At 35.7% G+C, this 19,613-nt stretch overlaps 1 protein-coding gene and 1 long non-coding RNA gene across 2 annotated transcripts; one reads left to right on the top strand and one right to left on the bottom strand.

Moving 5' to 3' along the window:
* Positions 1-7,094: 7,094 nt before the first annotated feature.
* LOC121754579 lies at positions 7,095-11,162 on the bottom strand. The gene is made up of 6 exons (XM_042149917.1): positions 11,145-11,162; positions 10,911-11,090; positions 9,599-9,867; positions 8,551-9,493; positions 7,699-8,349; positions 7,095-7,178 (listed from the first exon to the last, which is right to left on the bottom strand). The coding sequence occupies exons 1-6, from the start codon at positions 11,160-11,162 to the stop codon at positions 7,095-7,097; spliced, it is 2,145 nt and encodes a 714-aa protein (XP_042005851.1).
* A 3,185-nt stretch (positions 11,163-14,347) lies between these two features.
* Positions 14,348-16,553, top strand: LOC121755438. Its single transcript, XR_006040742.1, has 3 exons — positions 14,348-14,883; positions 15,377-15,432; positions 16,314-16,553. It is a non-coding gene; the product is annotated as an uncharacterized LOC121755438 (long non-coding RNA).
* The last annotated feature ends 3,060 nt before the right edge of the window (positions 16,554-19,613 follow it).

Genomic DNA, 19,613 nt, shown 5'->3' on the forward strand with positions numbered 1-19,613 from the left:
ATATCATTCATCCAACCGTCTCTCATTTTATTTCGCAAATCTGTCTTGATAAGTTTTATCGAAGAAAATACTCTCTCGACAAAAACTGTCACGACAAAAAGGATGCAACTCAATCAAATGGTACATCAAAGGGAAAACCTTCTCTCTCGTGGTAGCTACCAAAATCTTTGCTATTAGAGAACTTGAGTTTATCAACTATCACTGATATAAGTTTTAAGTTGATAGAAAGAGTCATACATTCAATGCACGAGAAGTCATCTTAATAAAGTTCTACAAGACGGACCAACTTTTCGGTATTGAAGTTAGCAAATGAATTTTTTGGACTAAGATAACTTATGCAAGTAAGCAATCATGTATTCATTTTCGGGAAACAATTATCCCATCTCTTAAATAAGTAAATTAAGAAAATATAAATTTAAAATTTACTCAATTTTCCTTTATTCTTTAAGAAAATATCGATGCATAATTAATATTACCTTCGTCCCCAAAGAATATACACTTTGAGTTTAACACGAGTTTTAATGCAAAATTGGTAAAAGAGATGTAGAGAGAAAAAGTAAATAAAGTATTGTTAGTGCAGAATGAATTCCACCTTATTAAAAAGAAAAGAGTTCTAAAATTAGAAAGTACATATTCTTGTGAGATGAATTTATGGAGGAAGTAAAATTATAAATTACTACTACTTGCATAAGAAAGTAGAAACTACAATGCTGCCAAGTCCTCGAGCACTACTACAATTCTATAATCAAATCTCAAATTAAAGTTTTTCATAATAATAAATACTAACTTCATTTCACGATAGGAGACACATTTAGTAGGAGCACATAATTTAAACAATGTAAAGAAAAGTGAACTGAATAAATTAATGGACTATGAGTCCAATTTATATATATAAATTTTATAATAAAATATGAATAGAATATACTTGTCGAATATAGACGTACTTACCATTTATGATAAAAGTAAAATGTGACTCTTATTATGAGACCAACCGATATAGCAAAATGTGGCTCTTATTATAAGACGGAGGTAGTACACTCACTACAAAAAAACACGCAATTTAGTGACAGATAATTCTGTCACTAATCAGCAGAATTTAGGCACTTAACAGATTTCGTGACGGTTAATTAGTGACAGATCCGTCAATAAAAAGCTTGTTAGTAATAATTATTAGTGACGGATTTATCCGTCACTAAGGTTACAATGACGGAAATCAAAGGCGGCTGCCATGGTAAATTCGGATTAGTGACGGACGGTTCTGTTACCAATTAGTGACTGACTTTTCTCAGTCACTTATCGGTCACTAATTCTTGAAATTTTAGCTGCGGTCACTAATTCCGTCACTAATTTGCATTTTTTTGTATTGACTTGTGCTTTCAAATTCAACTTTCAAGGGATTTTATATTTTCTTTCAGCATCATACAAATTTACGAATAAAAAAATAAGGCACAAGACCAAAAGTCTAACATAATAAAATTAAAAATCCACTTAAAAATCCAATCAAGGAATAGCCTCTTTCCCCCGCAGTAGCTTTTTAATCTCTTTCCATGATTGGATTTTTACTTTCCTTCCCTCACTCAGTGTATCTTAAGCTTTTTGCTATCACTAATGTTCTTGGTATCGAAAACACATTTTATTGTATTTAACCAAACAATGAACTCATCAGGAAGAGCCTTATCCTCAAATTCTAGAATTTCATTCAGCATATCGATATTAGGTGTTGGGTCAGCCCCATAGTGCCCGTTTCACTCCTCCTTATCACGAGCAAAAGGGTTATTGCTGTCTTCATCATCATGATTGGAAAGATCTGAATCCGAATTTGATTCGGAGAGGTCTCCAGTTGCGACAGTTGTCACTGGAGGTTTTGAACCCGCTGTCTCAGACCGTTGTTCTTGATATCGAGCAGATCACGTTGCCGTGCAACTTCTTCGTTTTGGGGATCACCACATCCTCCACCACGAGCACTGCCACATCTACGTTCAACCATTGATTAACCTGGATCGTGATACTAATTTATGTAGAAATGTAAAGAGAATGATTGAACTAGTAGTAATAAAGAACTCAAAGAATTGAGAACTCTAGAATATAAGAACTTTAAGAAATAACTAAAAGGAAAAAAAAAATTCCGAAAAAATAATTACTCCATATTTTTCCATCCACTAATACTATTAACCAAGATATAAATAAAAATAAAAATGAATTTGCTTAGGTTCCAAGTGATGCTGGAACTGCATCATGTTTTGGACGGTTTACATGTATGGTTTTTCATGTTTTATATTACCGCCCAACTTTTCGTAGTATTTTTTTTAAAAAGGACGACGAAGTTTAAAGCTGATGTTCCCTTATTTCTTTTATATGATTAATGGGAATAGGGTGAGGATGTTTTTCATTCCTTCACAAGCCAAGCCCAATTCTTTTTCTTGAGAGAACCCACTCACTCTTTTGTTTGGCCCAATTCCTTTTCATGAGAGTTTGAGTCAATCACGTTAAATTTTCACAACATATAACTGTTACCGTAAATTTCTCCACCACCCTGCAAAATCTCAACAACAAGAGGTTATATCATTATATATGTATTCCGGCATCACAAAACATTCATTCCAGAGATAGAGGAGAGAATGCAATGATGTAGTTTTACAAGGCTGTCTTGAAGAGGGCGGCGGCGGAGTCGGACAACGAGTGAAGGGGAGGAGCTGAACTCGTCGGCGAGGTGAGAAGAGCAACAAGGGATTTCAAGGTTGTGTCAAATCTATATCTATACTAATCTAAAGTGCTGGTTTGATGAAAGGACATTTTTACCCTTTTGGCGGGAAATTGTGAAGCTATTTTGTTTGCCCTTTTGGTCGTTTCGAGAAATGACAACCATTTGATAGAAAAAATGCAGCCCCATAGCGCAAAAATGACTTCTCAAATAGTCCAACCAAATGCAAACTTCTTCAAGAAGATTTGAAACACTTTTAAACACCAAACCTTGAAATCAAAGATTAAATCTTTAGAAAATAAGACAAAAAGAAAAGTTGAAAAACAAAATCTGCTCACCATACCTATCGGAAAAACGACGTATGGCGGGGGAGGGGTGTCGGCAGTGGCGGCGGCCGACGGTGCGAGGCGCAGAGGAGGCCGAGGCCGCCGCCTGTGCATGCACAGTGGCGGCGGCGGCAGAGCCGAGTGAGAGAAAGAAGGAGTGGGAGAGGAAGGAGGTGATGGAATGGAAGCTAAGCGGCGGGGGCAGATCGGCGGCGGAGGCGGATCCTCAGCGGCTGCGGCGTTACAGTAAAGGGGGAGAGAAACCGACCGAGAGAGAGAGAGTGCAGACTGCTGCTGTCCGGATACGGCCTGACTGCTGGGAGGAGGACGGTGAAGCCGCCGCCTAGCATACACAGTGGCGGCGGCGGTAGATCGGGAGAGAGAGAGGGAGGGGGGGCGGTGGCACGAGGCTGGAGAGAAGAGAAAAGAGAGAAAGAGGGAGAGAGAGACGAGAGGGGGAAGGGGACGCTGCCGGAGAGGGCGGCGCTGGTAGAACAGCGAGACGGCGGCGACAAGGCATGGAGGAAGGGAGAGTCATTTTTTTTAGTGAATGAGGGAGGAAGAAGAAGACCTAGGGTATGTGAACGTGGGTTTCTTTATTTGGACCCATGATTTAATTATTTGGGCTATGCAAATATAAATTCGAGTCCAACTACTTCTAAATAAATTGGGGTTGCAGTGCATGGTGAATGTGAGGCCCGATTTCGAATTTAATTATATATGGGCTTGAATCAAAATGGTTAAGTAAGATAAAATGATTTTCTATGATCCACGCTGCTATATTTTTGTAGAATAATCTATCAATCATAATCTAAAGTGCCAGTTGAATGAAAAGACTTATTTGCCCTTTTTAGCCGGAAATTGTGAAGCTATTTTGTTTGCCCTTTTGCTTATTTTGAGTTAGTAGGCTTTTAGTACTTCTTTTAAATTTATGTAATCAATTTATAGTATCTTTCTTGATTAAATACAGTTTTTAATTTGCATTTTTTATTTATTGGACTTTGTATAATATATATTTTTTAAATAATTTTTTTAATAAATAATTATGTCTATATTTATATAGTTATAATTAAGTTGACTTTGATTTACTTATATTTCTATCTTTTAGACTTTCCAAAATTTTGAAATATGTATATATTAAATTTAAATTTGGTTAAACCAAAATAATTATAAAAAGTGAAGTTAAACTAATGTTATTATTAAACAATGAACAATATTGCATCACAAGAACATTTTTATTAATACGAACACATGCTGTGTGTTAGTTTCGTGATGTTAGATCGTATACTTGATGTTACTTCTACTCAAGAGGGAAAATAAAATTTTGAAGTCTTTTTTACTAAGTAATTAAATTCATAGTATATAGTAAGAATTGAGTTAACTTTGATTACTCATATTTTTCCTTTTAGATTTTTTCAAAATATTGGAATATGTAACTATATTATCACATATTGAAATAAAATTTGGCTAAACCAAATAATAATTAATAAAATACCAAATAATAATGATAAAAAAGCGAACCTAAATTAATATCAATATCAAACCAAGAACAATATTGCATCACACTTAACATTTTTATTAATACGAACGCATACTATACGTTATTTTCTTTATATTAGATCGTAAATTTGGTGTTACTTCAACTCAAGAGGGACGATAAAATTTTCAAGTATCTTTTGATTTTTCTTAGTTTATTTTTTTATGTTTAGATATATTTTCCTGTATTGAATTTAAATTTGGCATAAACGAATATATTAATTGTGAAAAAACATTTATTTTTGTATTTGTTTGCTCATGTTGGTCTATTTCTTAAAAGTCATTTTTTTATTCATTGACAATTATGTGTTACAATTTCAAGAGTAACGAGACCATGAATGATTAAAGGTTTTAGTCTATACTGAGGGGTAATTACACCATACATACAAAATGTTTCACTAATGTTTAAATTTGTAAAAAAGTTTTAAATTAGCATATATCAGACAAAAAGTTTGATTATTGTTTTTAAATTTCAATATTTTGAGTTATTGAGTTGGATTAGTATGAAATATAAATTATACTTTTATAGTATTCCCTCTGTCCTAACTAAGTTGAGTCAAAACTTTTGAGCACAATAGTTAAGAAATTATGTTAAAAAGTAGAAGAGAAAAATAAAGTAAGAAAGATAAAGAGAAAGTAAAGTAGATGATGGAATTAAATAAAAGTGACTGGATGTTTTTTAGTAAAAAAAAGGAAACAACTCAACTTAGTTGGGACATCCCAAAAAGAAAACTTAGTTGGGACGGAGGGAGTAGCATATTGTGATTGAGACGAGTTAGTGAAATGTGAAGTTCACTTACTAAAATAAAAGAGTAAAATGAGATCATTATATATGGATGAAGCGAAAACGAAATCAAATTATAATTCTTCGCTGACAAATGAAGTATGTATATATTGTGCAGCCCCTACCACAAATTTTTTCTGAGTCGTGGAGGTCTCAAGATTTTAGTTTGTGGAGATGAAGATGATAATATAAGCGATGCTACTGTTAATGTTGTTTACAAATAAATTTTTCAAAACTTATGAACTATTGGTTGATTTGTTGTTGTTTTCTAATTTTTCTCTTTAATCTCTACTCAAATAACAGGTTCTTTATTTGGTTCTTTATTTGTGTATCTTATTCTAACTAACTCATACCCTTTGATCATTAGTCATACATCTCTTATTTGTCATTTATTTTACTCCACTTATATCATAAATTAAAATTGTATAAAATTGATTGCCGAATATGAAATATTTCATTTATAGTTGATGAGTAAATTCTTCATTTATTATAAATGTTTTATTTATAATCATATTTATGTTTTTGTAAATCTTTATATTGTTTTCAATTCTTAGTTTCTATATTTCATTAAAATTTATATTCATTATTTAAAAATTATATGCTCCGTGCATAGCATGAGTGTAAATACTAATTCTCAAATAAATGCAAGTTTTTTATATAATACAACGACACATTTTCCTTAATTAATTACCTATCCATTACTTATTGTATTAATTGGAATGGAAAAGAACCATCAATTAGCCATAATATATAAACAAATCACTAATATCTACATTTCCTTTCCTAGTAGTAATACCAATATGGAAAATGGGCGTGTATATATTTATATATATAGCTGTTCAAATTAGAGGATTCACATATACACATTATTGCAATTAATATTATAGTTGACTTTACCGAATTGATTGTGATCAATTATTATTAATTGATTGAGGAATTATATTCTCGTAATTGTGATCAATATAGTTAGCAATATTAATTCGAAAGAAATCGTTCATATTATTATACAACCATTTTGATAGAAAGGGTTTTAATATTTAATAATTAAATGTTAGGAATATAGTCAGGAATTACATAAGGTTTGTCCTCTCTGTCTATAAATACAAATGTGGTGATAATACATAAATGAGGAGGAGGGAAATAGAGAGACAGATCGTTGGAGTTGCGCCACTACATTGAAGAAAATTCAAGGAAATCTTCTCCTCCTTCCCCAATCGCTTCCGCTATGGATCGTCAATGTATGTTTCGATCCTATGCTCATGGTTAATTACGTGAAATACATGATATTCAAGATCTTGAATTATTTATATTTAATTATGTAATCTTAATAAATAATTTTGAACATGTGGTATCAGAGCATGATTGAGAACTCATGTATTTTCGTATTAGTGAAACCATAATTATTTGAATTTATTTTTGATAAATTACTCTGAATTGAATCGGTTGTTTTTAATATGGTCAAGCATATTATGAATTCAATTTTGGTGAATTGTGTATTATGTATTTTTTGGCGTATATATATATTTCTGTTCAAATTAGAGGATTCATATATATACATGGCAATTATTGCAATTAATATTATAGTTGACTTTAACATAATTGACTGTTATCAATTAGTATTACGATTGATTTGAGGAATTATATATTCCCATAATTGTGATCAATATAGTTAGCAATATTAATTCGAAAGAAATGGTCCATATTATTATACAGCTACTTTGGTACAAAGTACTTTAATGTTTTATATTCACTGAATCAAAGAAAGTTCTAGGAAATCTTCTCCTCCTTCCCTAATCGCTTCCGTTATGGATCGTGAAGATATGTTTCGATCCTATTATGTTTATGGTTAATTACGTAAAATACATGATGTTCAAGATCTTGCATTATTTATATTCAATTATGTAATCCTGAATATATGATGATAAATAATTTCCAAGAGTAAAACCTTCACCTTCACCGCCGTGATATTCGTTCATACTTCTGAACATATGCATTAGTATACACAAACCCAACATGTTTTACATAGGAGTATAGCCCTTTATGGTTTTAGCAATAGTCAATCAAAGAATCAAGAAAAGATCAATTAAGAAAATAGAGAAGAGAGTTTGGCTTAAAGATCAGCAACGGTAGTGGAGCCATGGAGAATCGCCGGTGCGTGAGCGAGGGAGAAAGAAGATTGGAGTTTCTGATTTGGGATTTTAATTTGTGATTAGAGATACTAGTAGAGAGAGAGAAAGAGAGTGGCGTGTGGAGAAGAAAGATATAAGTGGTTAGCTTAATTTTATTTTTGCTTGAGCCACTTTAATTATTTTTCTATGTTTGGTCCGATGGTTTTGGAATTTGGGAATTACATAATCATCCACGTTCTGCTTGAGGAAATGAATAGCAACGCATGCATAGAGACAAGGGATGCCAGTCAAATCCCATTTCCTATACCCACACTGCCTTAATGAAGGAGTCACTACAAACCTATAGTCAAAGTGACTAACTTCAAATTTCCCCCCAACTGCAGGAATGGTAGTACAGTTTCTACTTTCATAGACCATAGCTTCAATTTTCTTCCTCACCTTTGGACACACATTTGAATTTATCCTAGCACTCTCCATGTCTAAACTCTTTCTGTATAGCCTGTCCATCAGTTTGGTTCTCATTTCATCTATCATGTTTAACACATGTTTACTCTTTGCCTCAAGAATGTAGGCATTAAAGCACTCACACACATTGTTCAGAATGGCATTAGAGTAGTTGTCAGGAGTTAGAAATGCCTTACAGAATCTGCTTGGGTTCTTGTCCATTAAGTCTGCATATGCCTGTCCATCTTCCTTCTCGAGCTCTCTGCAAGCAATCTCATACACTTCCATGTAAGTACTTCTAAGAAGCTTCCAGAAAAGATTCTTTAAAAGTGGACCTTTGTGAGTTTTTTTCCAGTTTGCATAGATATGCCTTGCACAGTTTCTATGCTCAGCCAGTGGAAGTAGACTCTGTACAACATTTTCAAGTCCCTATCAACCAACATTGTTAGTGTCAACATAACAAATTATACTGCAGTTTCAAGAGTGTCAACATAACAAAGCCCACAACAAATCACAAATTAGACTGCATTTTCAAGTCCCTTCAAGCATAATTCAAAAGTGTCAACAAAACAAAGCCCACAACAAAACACAAATTAGACTGCATAACAGATATGTGAGTATATTATATACCTTTTGCTGATCATTGATAATTGTAATGCCTAGTCCTTCACCCAATATCAACTCCTCAATCAGAATTTTAATAAACCAAGTCCAGCATAATTCATTCTCAGCTTCAACCACAGCCCAAGCAATGAGGTACATTTGATTGTTTCCATCAGTCCCTACGGCCGTGAGCAATATCCCACCAAGATATGTCTTGAGGAAAGCCCCATCTAGACCAATTACAGGTCTACATCCCTCCTTGAATCCCTTTCTCAGGCCACTGAAACCGATGTACACAGCCTTGAAAACAACACCAACATCTACATGTAGTTCAAACCTCCCTTCTCTGTCATACTTACTTAACTCCAGAATGTAGCTCCTCATTTTTGCATAATGAGCTTCAAACGTTCCCTTCAGCATGTCAATTGCCTTTCTCTTGGAGTGGTATAACCTCCATTTGGTTGCATCAAATGCAAATCGTTGCATCAAGTCCTTCCCCAACTCCTTACAGCTGAACTCTGGCCTAAGTCTAAACACATGCAAGTATTTTCTAGCAATCCAATTTGAGGTCACAATCTTGTTTCTCATAGCCCTAGGACATGCGTGCTCTGGTTCAAGTTTCTTTATCACTACAGAACCATTCATCTCCGCTATACTCCCAGAACAGAACCACTTGCAAGTACTCTTGCAAGCTGCCTCAAATGCCTTCTTACTTGCCCTTTTGAAGTGTATCTCCCAACCATTCTCCACTGCATCGTCTGTCAGAGCATCCCTTGCTTGAAAACCATCAACAAATCCCATTCCAAAGCACATTTTCAAATTCTTATGATCACACCGTGGATCATACATCAATTTACCATGCCTTTCCAACCTTCTTCTCCCTTCATCCTGAGAATCAGTTGAACTAGAGTATATGTCACCTTCTTCAGAATTCTCATCCTTTGACACATAGTCACTTTTCTTCCCTCCACTGACCAGGCCATGGAAGATGTCATCCGTAACAACAAACTCTGTTTCTTTCTTTTCTTTTGCCTTCTTCCTCCCCTATGTGTATTCCTCATCCTCAGACACTAACTCCTCAGCATCCATGTCATCATCAATTTCCTCATCCTCAGAAGATGGTATATAACTCCCATCATCCTCACTGTCATGTCCCATACCCACTCCCATATTTTGATCAGCCATATCTCCCACACTCTCATCAGTTCTATCTCTCTTTCCCACAGACACATTTAGAGCTCTCACATCATCACCCAGATCCTCAGCATCGTTATCCTTGCCTCCCACATCATCACCCAAAACATCAGCATCAGAATTCCTATTTGCCTCATCCTCCACAACACCCTATCCCACATCTTTATTCATATAATCCCTACCTCCCACATCCTCACCCACACTCTTTCCAAACTCCTTAGCTACAGAATTCCTATCCCCCACCCTCTCACCCACACTTTCAACCACTGACTTCTGGGAAGACTGGAACAAACTCTTCTTGATACTACTTTCAACCCTTTTCTCCACAACATCTTTGGTAGAAACTCGGTCGTCGCTCGTCGATTAGGCCTTCGTCGTCGCTCGGTCGTCGATTAGGCTGGTCGAATGTGGATTAGGTTTTGGAAATTTGGGGCGATTTGGGGGTGGGTGGGGTGGGTTTTTAGGTTTTGTAATTTTAATTTTGAAAATTATTTTATTTTTATTGCACAGTCAATTATGCTTGACCATGTCAGCCACCACGAGATGCCACATCAACAAAATACGACACGTCAGCTCGCTCTTTCGCCGGAAAAACCTTCGTGGGAAATCGACGACTAAATGCAAAGTTGGTGACTTTATACGCCAATTTTAAAGGTCGTGGGAAAAACTGGAATTCGGGCAAAGCTGGTGATTTTTAAGGCAGTTATCCCTTATGAAAATGGGCGCATGTTCGATGGACTGCAGTTTTGCATCAAGATCTGTTTCAGATTTCTTTTAATCCTTGCTCCTTCAGTCCGCGTTTTATCATATTTTCCACCATTTTAAAATCACCGGTTAGAAGAATCCTTGCTTCTACGTGTTGTTTGTCATTTTCTCCAAATGCATTGCTCCTTCATCTCTTTAAATCTAGCTACTTCCTATATCCATATTAGACCCCACAAAATTTAATCACATCAATTTCATTTCAAGAGAATGGCTTTCCAGCAAAGTTTTGCTCCATTAGAGCATCGTCCCATGTTGCTCAAAGATCAGTAAATCAGTAAACTGTGTAGATCAGGAAATTCGTGTTTCATGTTGGTGTGCCTGTTTACTGTTTTATCCAAGCATGTTTGACGTTTTTTGATTATGTGGTGGCTAAGGTGCATTCATACCCCTAGGATGTTACTTCATGTGACATAGGGGATCATTCATACCACTGGATTCAGCCACGAGACTCTCGCGTCGAGGAAATCATCGTGGATCGTCTGATTTTCGTCGAGCGATAAAACGATGTCGTTTGATTTTTTGCCGGCGGAGAGGTTGGTGAAATCGGAGTCCTCGAGCGACGGGAGGGAGGTGAGGTAGAGCGAAACGCGGCGGTAGAAGAGGTTGTGCTAGTGAGTTGAATGGTTCAACTCGGGGACTTTGAAGTGCTGATGAATGTGAACTCGGTCGTCGATCCACATATTGTACACATAATGTACAAATTGTATAGTATAATGCGTAGTTTAGTTTCTGTAATGCATTATTTGTGATATTTAATGAATATTTATACTGATGCGTTTAATTTAAGTTGTGTCGTGTTTCGATGTTTGGCGCAGTTTTCTTGTTTTCCCTAAGGGTTTAACTAGCCTAGGGGCTATGGTGTAGTATGTTCTAAGTCTAAAAAACGTTGTCCAAATACACGAGCTGCAGTTATTCGTCTGTGGTTGCACATAATGTATATTTTGTATAGTATAATGCGTAGTTTATATTATATAATGCATTATTTGTGATGTGTAATGCACATTTATCCTAACCCATTTAATTTAAGTTGTGCCGTGTGCCGTTGTTTGGCGAACGTTTCTTGTTTTCCCTAAGGGTTTGACAAGCCTAGGGGCTAGGGTGTAGTATGTTCTAAGTCTTAAAAACGTTGTCCAAATACACGAGCTGGAGTAATTCGTCTGGGTTGCACATGCATACAACGTAGGTATATTTTAAAACAGATATACATAATGTACATATTATATAGTGTAATGCGTAGTTTTAGTTTCTGTAATGCATTACTTGTGATATGTAATGAACATTTATCCAGCACCGTTTCATTTAAGTTGTGTCTTGTTTCGATGTTTGGCGCACGTTCCTTGTTTTCCCTAAGGGTTTAACAAGCCCAGGGGCTAGGGTGTAGTATGTTTTAAGTCTAAAAAATGTTGTCCAAATACACGAGCTGCAGTAATTCATCTCGGATTGCACATGCATAGCGCGTAGGTATTTTTTAAAACAGATATACATAATGTACATTTTAGTGTAGTATAATGCGTAGTTTAGTTTCTGTAATGCATTTTTTGTGATATGTAATGAACATTTATCCTGACCCGTTTAATTTAAGGTGTGCCGTGTTTCGATGTTTGGAGCATGTTTCTTATTTTCCCTAGGGGTTTAACAAGCCTAGGGGCTAGGGTTTAGTATGTACGACAGCAACCACGCGATGATGCATTCAAATAGCCAAATAATGTACAAAATCACTCAAATAATGAACATACAAATATTGCATTCATTCTTAAGTAATGTACAACAACAGTCAAATGATGCATAAAACAGGATAAATAATGCATATAAATAGCTAAATAATGAACAAATATTGCATTCACTCTTAGACTCATGTACAAGTTCTGTGACGGCTATTTTCTGCCGTGGAGTTAAACTCTTTATACAATTCAGAAACTCTGTAGGAGTTCGTCAACAATGCAGATGGTCGACGTTCCTATCCCTTGGTTTCCTATCCTCGGTCTCTTCCGGAGCTGTACTAGTCCCGGCCTCTGATAATCACTCCCGGAATTTATGGGCAATTCCTACTGGCAGTATATCATCGACCGCCTCGTCGATGTCCAATCTTAGCTGCTTTGATGTTGTACAACATATAGAATAATAACATACAATTAGTTACATAATGTACAGACTGAATAAAATAATGTCGACAGTTATACTGCATTCACTTATACACCCTTGTACATAAGCATCAAAATAATGCATAAAAACTGATACATAATGCATTTTAATAATCAAATAATGTTCAGAATAAATCAACAAATGCACCATGAATATTGCAATCACTCATTGTCTCATGTCCAACAACAGTCACATAAAGCATAAACCATGATAAATAATGCACTAAAATAACTAAATAATGTACAGATCCGATCAAGTAATGAACATACAAATATTCCATTTACTCTTTGACTCATGTACAACAGCAGTCACATGATGCATAAAACAAGATAAATAATGCGTTCAAATAGCCAAATAATGAACCGACTCACTCAAGTAATGAACATGTAAATACTGCAGTCACTCTTAGACTCATGTACAACAGCAGTCAAATGATGCATAAAATAGGATGAAGAATGCATAGAAATAGCTACATAATGTACAGATTCGATCAAGTAATGAACATACAAATATTGCATTCACTCTTTGACCCATGTACAACACAAGTCACATAATGGCTAAACCATGCTAAATAATGCATAGAAATAGCTACATAATGTACAGATTCAATCAAGAAACGAACATACAACTACTGCATTCACTCATTGACTCATGTACAACAGCAGGCCTATAATGCATAAAACATGATAATTAATGCATACAAATATGTAAATAATGTACAGATTCAGTTAAATAATGCGGCCATGAATTTTGCATTCGCCCAATACTTCATGTACAGAAGCAGCCAATTATTCCAGGAATTGGACATGCAAATGAAATTGAATGCTCACCTTCAGGCTGGGATGGTTGTGAAGTGGAAGGACGTCCTCTTTTCGTCGTGATAAATCTGGGAGACGAACCAAAAAATCAGAACCCTATCAGATTTCATCTACATAATGGGTAACTAAACAATTTTTAACCATAATCTAGAAGAAATCCCATTTTGAAAATATCCTCATTTATGGGCAAAAATGGGTGAATCGTCGTTTGTGTGGTGAGGTAGGGTCAAAAATCGGGGAGAAACGTTTGCTGAAACCCAGAAATTAAACCCAAAAATTAATCTTCGACAAGCCGTACCTCCTCGTCGACCGCAGAAAATGCTTGTACAAAATGGGAGGGTTGTTGAACCGGGAATCTGACGACCTTCGAAGGTCCGTTGAGATGGCCGGTACCTTGAATAGGCGACTAGGGTTTTGAAATGGGATAGAGATTGGGGAGACGAAGCGGGTAGAGAGATTGAGAGTAGATACGTTTGGAGTGACAAATGTGTAGAGTAAATGGAAGGTCGTGGGTATACTCTGCTAAAATCTCGCACATGCTGTTTTTGGGAGGTATTGAGAATATACATTTACTAATTAACCCCTATGATGCACGAAATGCACCAAATAATGCACCGACGGAATCCTAACTATGCTTCTAATCCGGATCGTCCATCCATCTAATCTAACGCTCCAAATGAAGAAGAAACTTAAATCTAAGGGGAGAAAAGGAGATTAACACTACCCTATATATATATATATATATAAAAGATTTCATATATATATATATATATATATATATATATAGGGTAGTGTTAAACTCCTATTTTCCCCTTAGATTTAAGTTTCTACGCAATCTCGGCCGTTGGATTAGGAGGATGGACGTTCTAGATTATAATCTAATTTAACATCCCGCGTTTCATTATTTACCCAGTTTGATGCATCATGAGGGTGATTTAGTCATTTTGTGTACTCAAAAACGTTGAAAACCTATTGACCAAAATTTAAGCGGGCTACTCCACTACTTTCCATCGACTAAATACATCCTTCATCACCAATCGCATTTACGCAAAAATCTCGCTCCAGATTCTCTCTCACGAACGACGCCACAAATTCCTTCCAGTGCCAAAAACCCTAGCCGCCGCTGTTCAAAAGCGCGGCGTTTTCTCGGAGATTCACCGCTGGGTGCCTTGCTTTCCATAATCCCCTCACGGTTTGAACTAGATTTCGTTGGACTACAACAGCAGGTAGGGTTTCGTCGTATATTGTTCGATTTTCAACAATCGTTTTCCAAATAACCGACCGAAATAAAACAACCACACCAAGATTCAATAGATTACCATCAAATCCGTGATTATTTGTTGTTAAATTCTGTAATTTTGTGATTGTTTACTGTTGCGCGCAGATTTCACCATGACTAAAAGAGGTAGACCTACGAAATCGCAACAAACACAAGAAGGGGGTGAGTTTCTGTTTGCACGCTGCTCTGGTTTTCTGCGTCTCATATTTGTCAATTTGATCCTACATGATTTAGTCCTTTTTTACATTATTTTCTTGATTCTGTGCATTAATTTATCTGATGTTTCATTTGTTTGTATGTCAGTGGTCATTAGTGTCAGCATATATGCTATATTAGTGTTTCATTACTCTTATAGATCAAAATATCATGAACTGAACCTTTTAAAAGTACAGGTAATATGTGTGGGTGTGCATTGTTCGTTAAAAGATAAGCATTGTGTATAGTGGATACTGATGTGTATTTGTCATTAATGAAATTAGTTTGTTGGTTAAGAGTATATCTTGTATGATTCATCATGGTTAGGTTATAATTGCATTATTTGCTTTAGCGATTTCATTATTTGGAATGTTAATTTGTTACCTATATTGATATCTTGTATGATTCATCATGGTTGTGTTACTGGGTGAGCATTCTGATTTTTTGGTTCGTCTCCCAGATTTATCATGACGAAAAGAGGACGTCCTTCAACTTCACAACCATCCCAGTCTGAAGGTGATCATTCTATTTCATTTGCATGTCCAATTCCTGGAATAATTGTCTGCTTCTGTACATGAAGTACTAGGTGAATGCAATATTCATGGCCGCATTATTTAACTGAATCTGTACATTATTTACATATTTGTATGCATTAATTATCATGTTTTAGGCATTATAGACATGCTGCTGTACATGGGTCAATGAGTGAATGCAGTAGTTGTACGTTCATTAATTGATTGAATCTGTACATTATGTAGCTATTTCTATGCATTATTTATCATGATTTAGCCATAATGTGACTTGTGTTGTACATGGGTCAAAGAGTGAATGCAATATTTGTATGTTCATTACTTGACCGAATCTGTACATTATTTGGCTATTTGAATGCATTATTTATCATGTTTTATGCATCATGTGACTGCTGTTGTACATGGGTCAAAGAGTGAATGCAATATTTATATGTTCATTATTTGAGTGATTCTGTACATTATTTGGCTATTTGAATGCATTATTTATCATGTTTTATGCATCATGTGACTGCTGTTGTACATGAGTCAAAGAGTGAATGGAATATTTGAATGTTCATTACTTGACCGGATCTGTACATTATTTAGTTATTTTAGTGCATTATTTATCATGGTTTATGCTTTATGTGACTGCTGTTAGACATGGGACAATGGGTGATTGCAATATTCTTGGTGCATTTTTTGATTTATTCTGAACATTATTTGATTATTAAAATGCATTATGTATCAGTTTTTAGGCATTATTTTGATGCTTCTGTACAAGGGTGTATAAGTGAATGCAGTATAACTGTCCACATTATTTTATTCAGTCTGTACATTATGTAACTAATTGTATGTTATTATTTTGTATGTTGTACAACATCAAAGCAGCTAAGATTGGACATCGACGAGGCGGTCGATGATATACTGCCAGTAGGAATTGCCCAAAAATTTCAGGAGCGATTATCAGAGGCCGGGACTAGTACAGCTTCGGAAGAGACGGAGGATATGAAACCAAGGGGTAGGAACGTCGACCATCTGTATTGTCGACGAACCCCAACAGAGTTTCTGAATTGTATTAAGAGTTTAACTCCACGACAGAAGGAAGCCGTCACGGAACTTGTACATGAGTCTAAGAGTGAATGCAATATTTGTACATTATTTAGCTATTTCTATGCATTATATATCCTGTTTTATGCATCATTAGACTGCTGCTGTACATGAGTCCAAGAATGAATGCAATATTTGTATGTTCATTACTTGAGTTATTCTGTACATTATTTGGCTATTTGAATGCATTATTTATCCTGTTTTATGCATCACGTGGTTGCTGTTGTACATGGGTCAAAGAGTGAATGAAATATTTATATGTTCATTACTTGGCCGTATCTGTACATTATTTAGCTAATTTAGTGCATTATTTATCATGGTTTATGTTTTATGTGACTGCTGTTGGACATGGGACAATGGGTGATTGCAATATTCATGTGTGCATTTTTTGGATTTATTCTGCACCTTCCTCATCCCTTGTTTGCGCGTATCAAAATCAACAGCGCGAGCATATACATCGTATAACTCGAATGCGAAATCTAATGATTGGAACTTCTGACCAACGACGGGCTTCGATTCCGGAGAACATTCAGGCACAACCATAACTGTATACAAACACAAATAAAAAAATGTTTTGGATACTAAGACATTATAAGATATAAAACGTTCATTACAGAGGCATAAAATAACCATTACAATGCCAAATGTGTACATTACGTGAATTAGGTATTTGGCTATTGTTTTGTTACATAATACATAATACACAATATACCCTAGGATAGCTAAACCCTAAAGGAATGACTCATAGTCGCGGTCTTTCGTAGAGGTTGTGTTTCTCAAACTATACTACACCCCTAGCCCCCAGAATTGGACAACCCGAGGGGAATGAATGAACCATAAGCCCCACATAATCACAATCTGGCAAACATGTTTAAACCATACTACACCCTAGCCCCAAGGATTTCTAAACCCTTGGGGAATGATTGAAACTAAACCCAAAAAATCAAACCGTTCCAATCCTGACATATTCATGAAATTATATAACACAAACAAACAAACCGGCTCAGAAAACCTTTACATTGCAGTTCACATATCGTTCATTATATAGTCAATACCATCCATTATCTATTAACATTTGGTGCATTATTTGTATCGGTTTAAACTACTACCCTAGCCCCTGGGCTTGTTAAACCCTTAGGGAAAACAGGAAATGTGCGTCAAACATCGAAACACGGCACAACTTAAATTAAACGGGGCAGGATAAATGTTCATTACATATCACAAATAATGCATTACAGAAACTAAAACTACGCATTATACTACACAATATGTACATTATGTATATCTGTTTTAAAAAATGCCTACTCGCTATGCATGTGCAACCCCAGACGAATTACTGTAGCTCGTGTATTTGGACAACGTTTGTTAGACTTAGAACATACTACACCCTAGCCCCTAGGCTTGTTAAACCCTTAGGGAAAACAAGAAACGTGAACCAAACATCGAAACACGGCACAACTTAAATTAAACGGGGCAGGATAAATGTTCATTACATATCACAAATAATGCATTACAGAAACTAAAACTACGCATTATACTACACAATATGTACATTATGTATATCTGTTTTAAAAAATGCCTACTCGCTATGCATGTGCAACCCCAGACGAATTACTGTAGCTCGTGTATTTGGATAACGTTTGTTAGACTTAGAACATACTACACCCTAGCCCCTATGCTTGTTAAACCCTTAAGGAAAACAAGAAACGTGAACCAAACATCGAAACACGGCACAACTTAAGTTAAACGGAGCATGATAAATGTTCATTAGATATCACAAATAATGCATTACAGAAACTAAAACTACGCATTATACTACACAATATGTACATTATGTATATCTGTTTTAAAAAATGCCTACTCGCTATGCATGTGCAACCCCAGATGAATTACTGTAGCTCGTGTATTTGGACAACGTTTGTTTGACTTAGAACATACAACACCCTAGCCCCTAGGCTTGTTAAACCCTTAGGGAAAACAAGAAACGTGAACCAAACATCGAAACACGGCACAACTTAAATTAAACGGAGCAGGATAAATGTTCATTACATATCACAAATAATGCATTACAGAAACTAAAACTACGCATTATACTACACAATATGTACATTATGTATATCTGTTTTAAAAAATGCCTACTCGCTATGCATGTACAACCCCAGGCGAATTACTGTAGCTTGTGTATTTGGACAACGTTTGTTTGACTTAGAACATACTACACCCTAGCCCCTAGGCTTGTTAAACCCTTAGGGAAAACAAGAAACGTGAACCAAACATCGAAACACGGCACAACTTAAATTAAACGGGGCAGGATAAATGTTCATTACATATCACAAATAATGCATTACAGAAACTAAAACTACGCATTATACTACACAATATGTACATTATGTATATCTGTTTTAAAAAATGCCTACGCGCTATGCATGTGCAACCCCAGACGAATTACTGTAGCTCGTGTATTTGGACAACGTTTGTTATACTTAGAACATACTACACCCTAGCCCCTAGGCTTGTTAAACCCTTAGGGAAAACAAGAAACGTGAACCAAACATCGAAACACGGCACAACTTAAATTAAACGGGGCAGGATAAATGTTCATTACATATCACAAATAATGCATTACAGAAACTAAAACTACGCATTATACTACACAATATGTACATTATGTATATCTGTTTTAAAAAATGCCTACGAACTATGCATTTGCAACCCCAGATGAATTACTGTAGCTCGTGTATTTGGACAACGTTTGTTAGACTTAGAACATACTACACCCTAGCCCCTAGGCTTGTTAAACCCTTAGGGAAAACAAGAAACGTGAACCAAACATCGAAACACGGCACAACTTAAATTAAACGGAGCAGGATAAATGTTCATTACATATCACAAATAATGCATTACAGAAACTAAAACTACGCATTATACTACACAATATGTACATTATGTATATCTGTTTTAAAAAATGCCTACTCGCTATGCATGTGCAACCCCAGGCGAATTACTGTAGCTTGTGTATTTGGACAACGTTTGTTTGACTTAGAACATACTACACCCTAGCCCCTAGGCTTGTTAAACCCT

Source organism: Salvia splendens, chromosome 11 (genome assembly GCF_004379255.2).
Source record: "Salvia splendens isolate huo1 chromosome 11, SspV2, whole genome shotgun sequence".
Classification (NCBI taxonomy): Eukaryota; Viridiplantae; Streptophyta; class Magnoliopsida; order Lamiales; family Lamiaceae; genus Salvia; species Salvia splendens.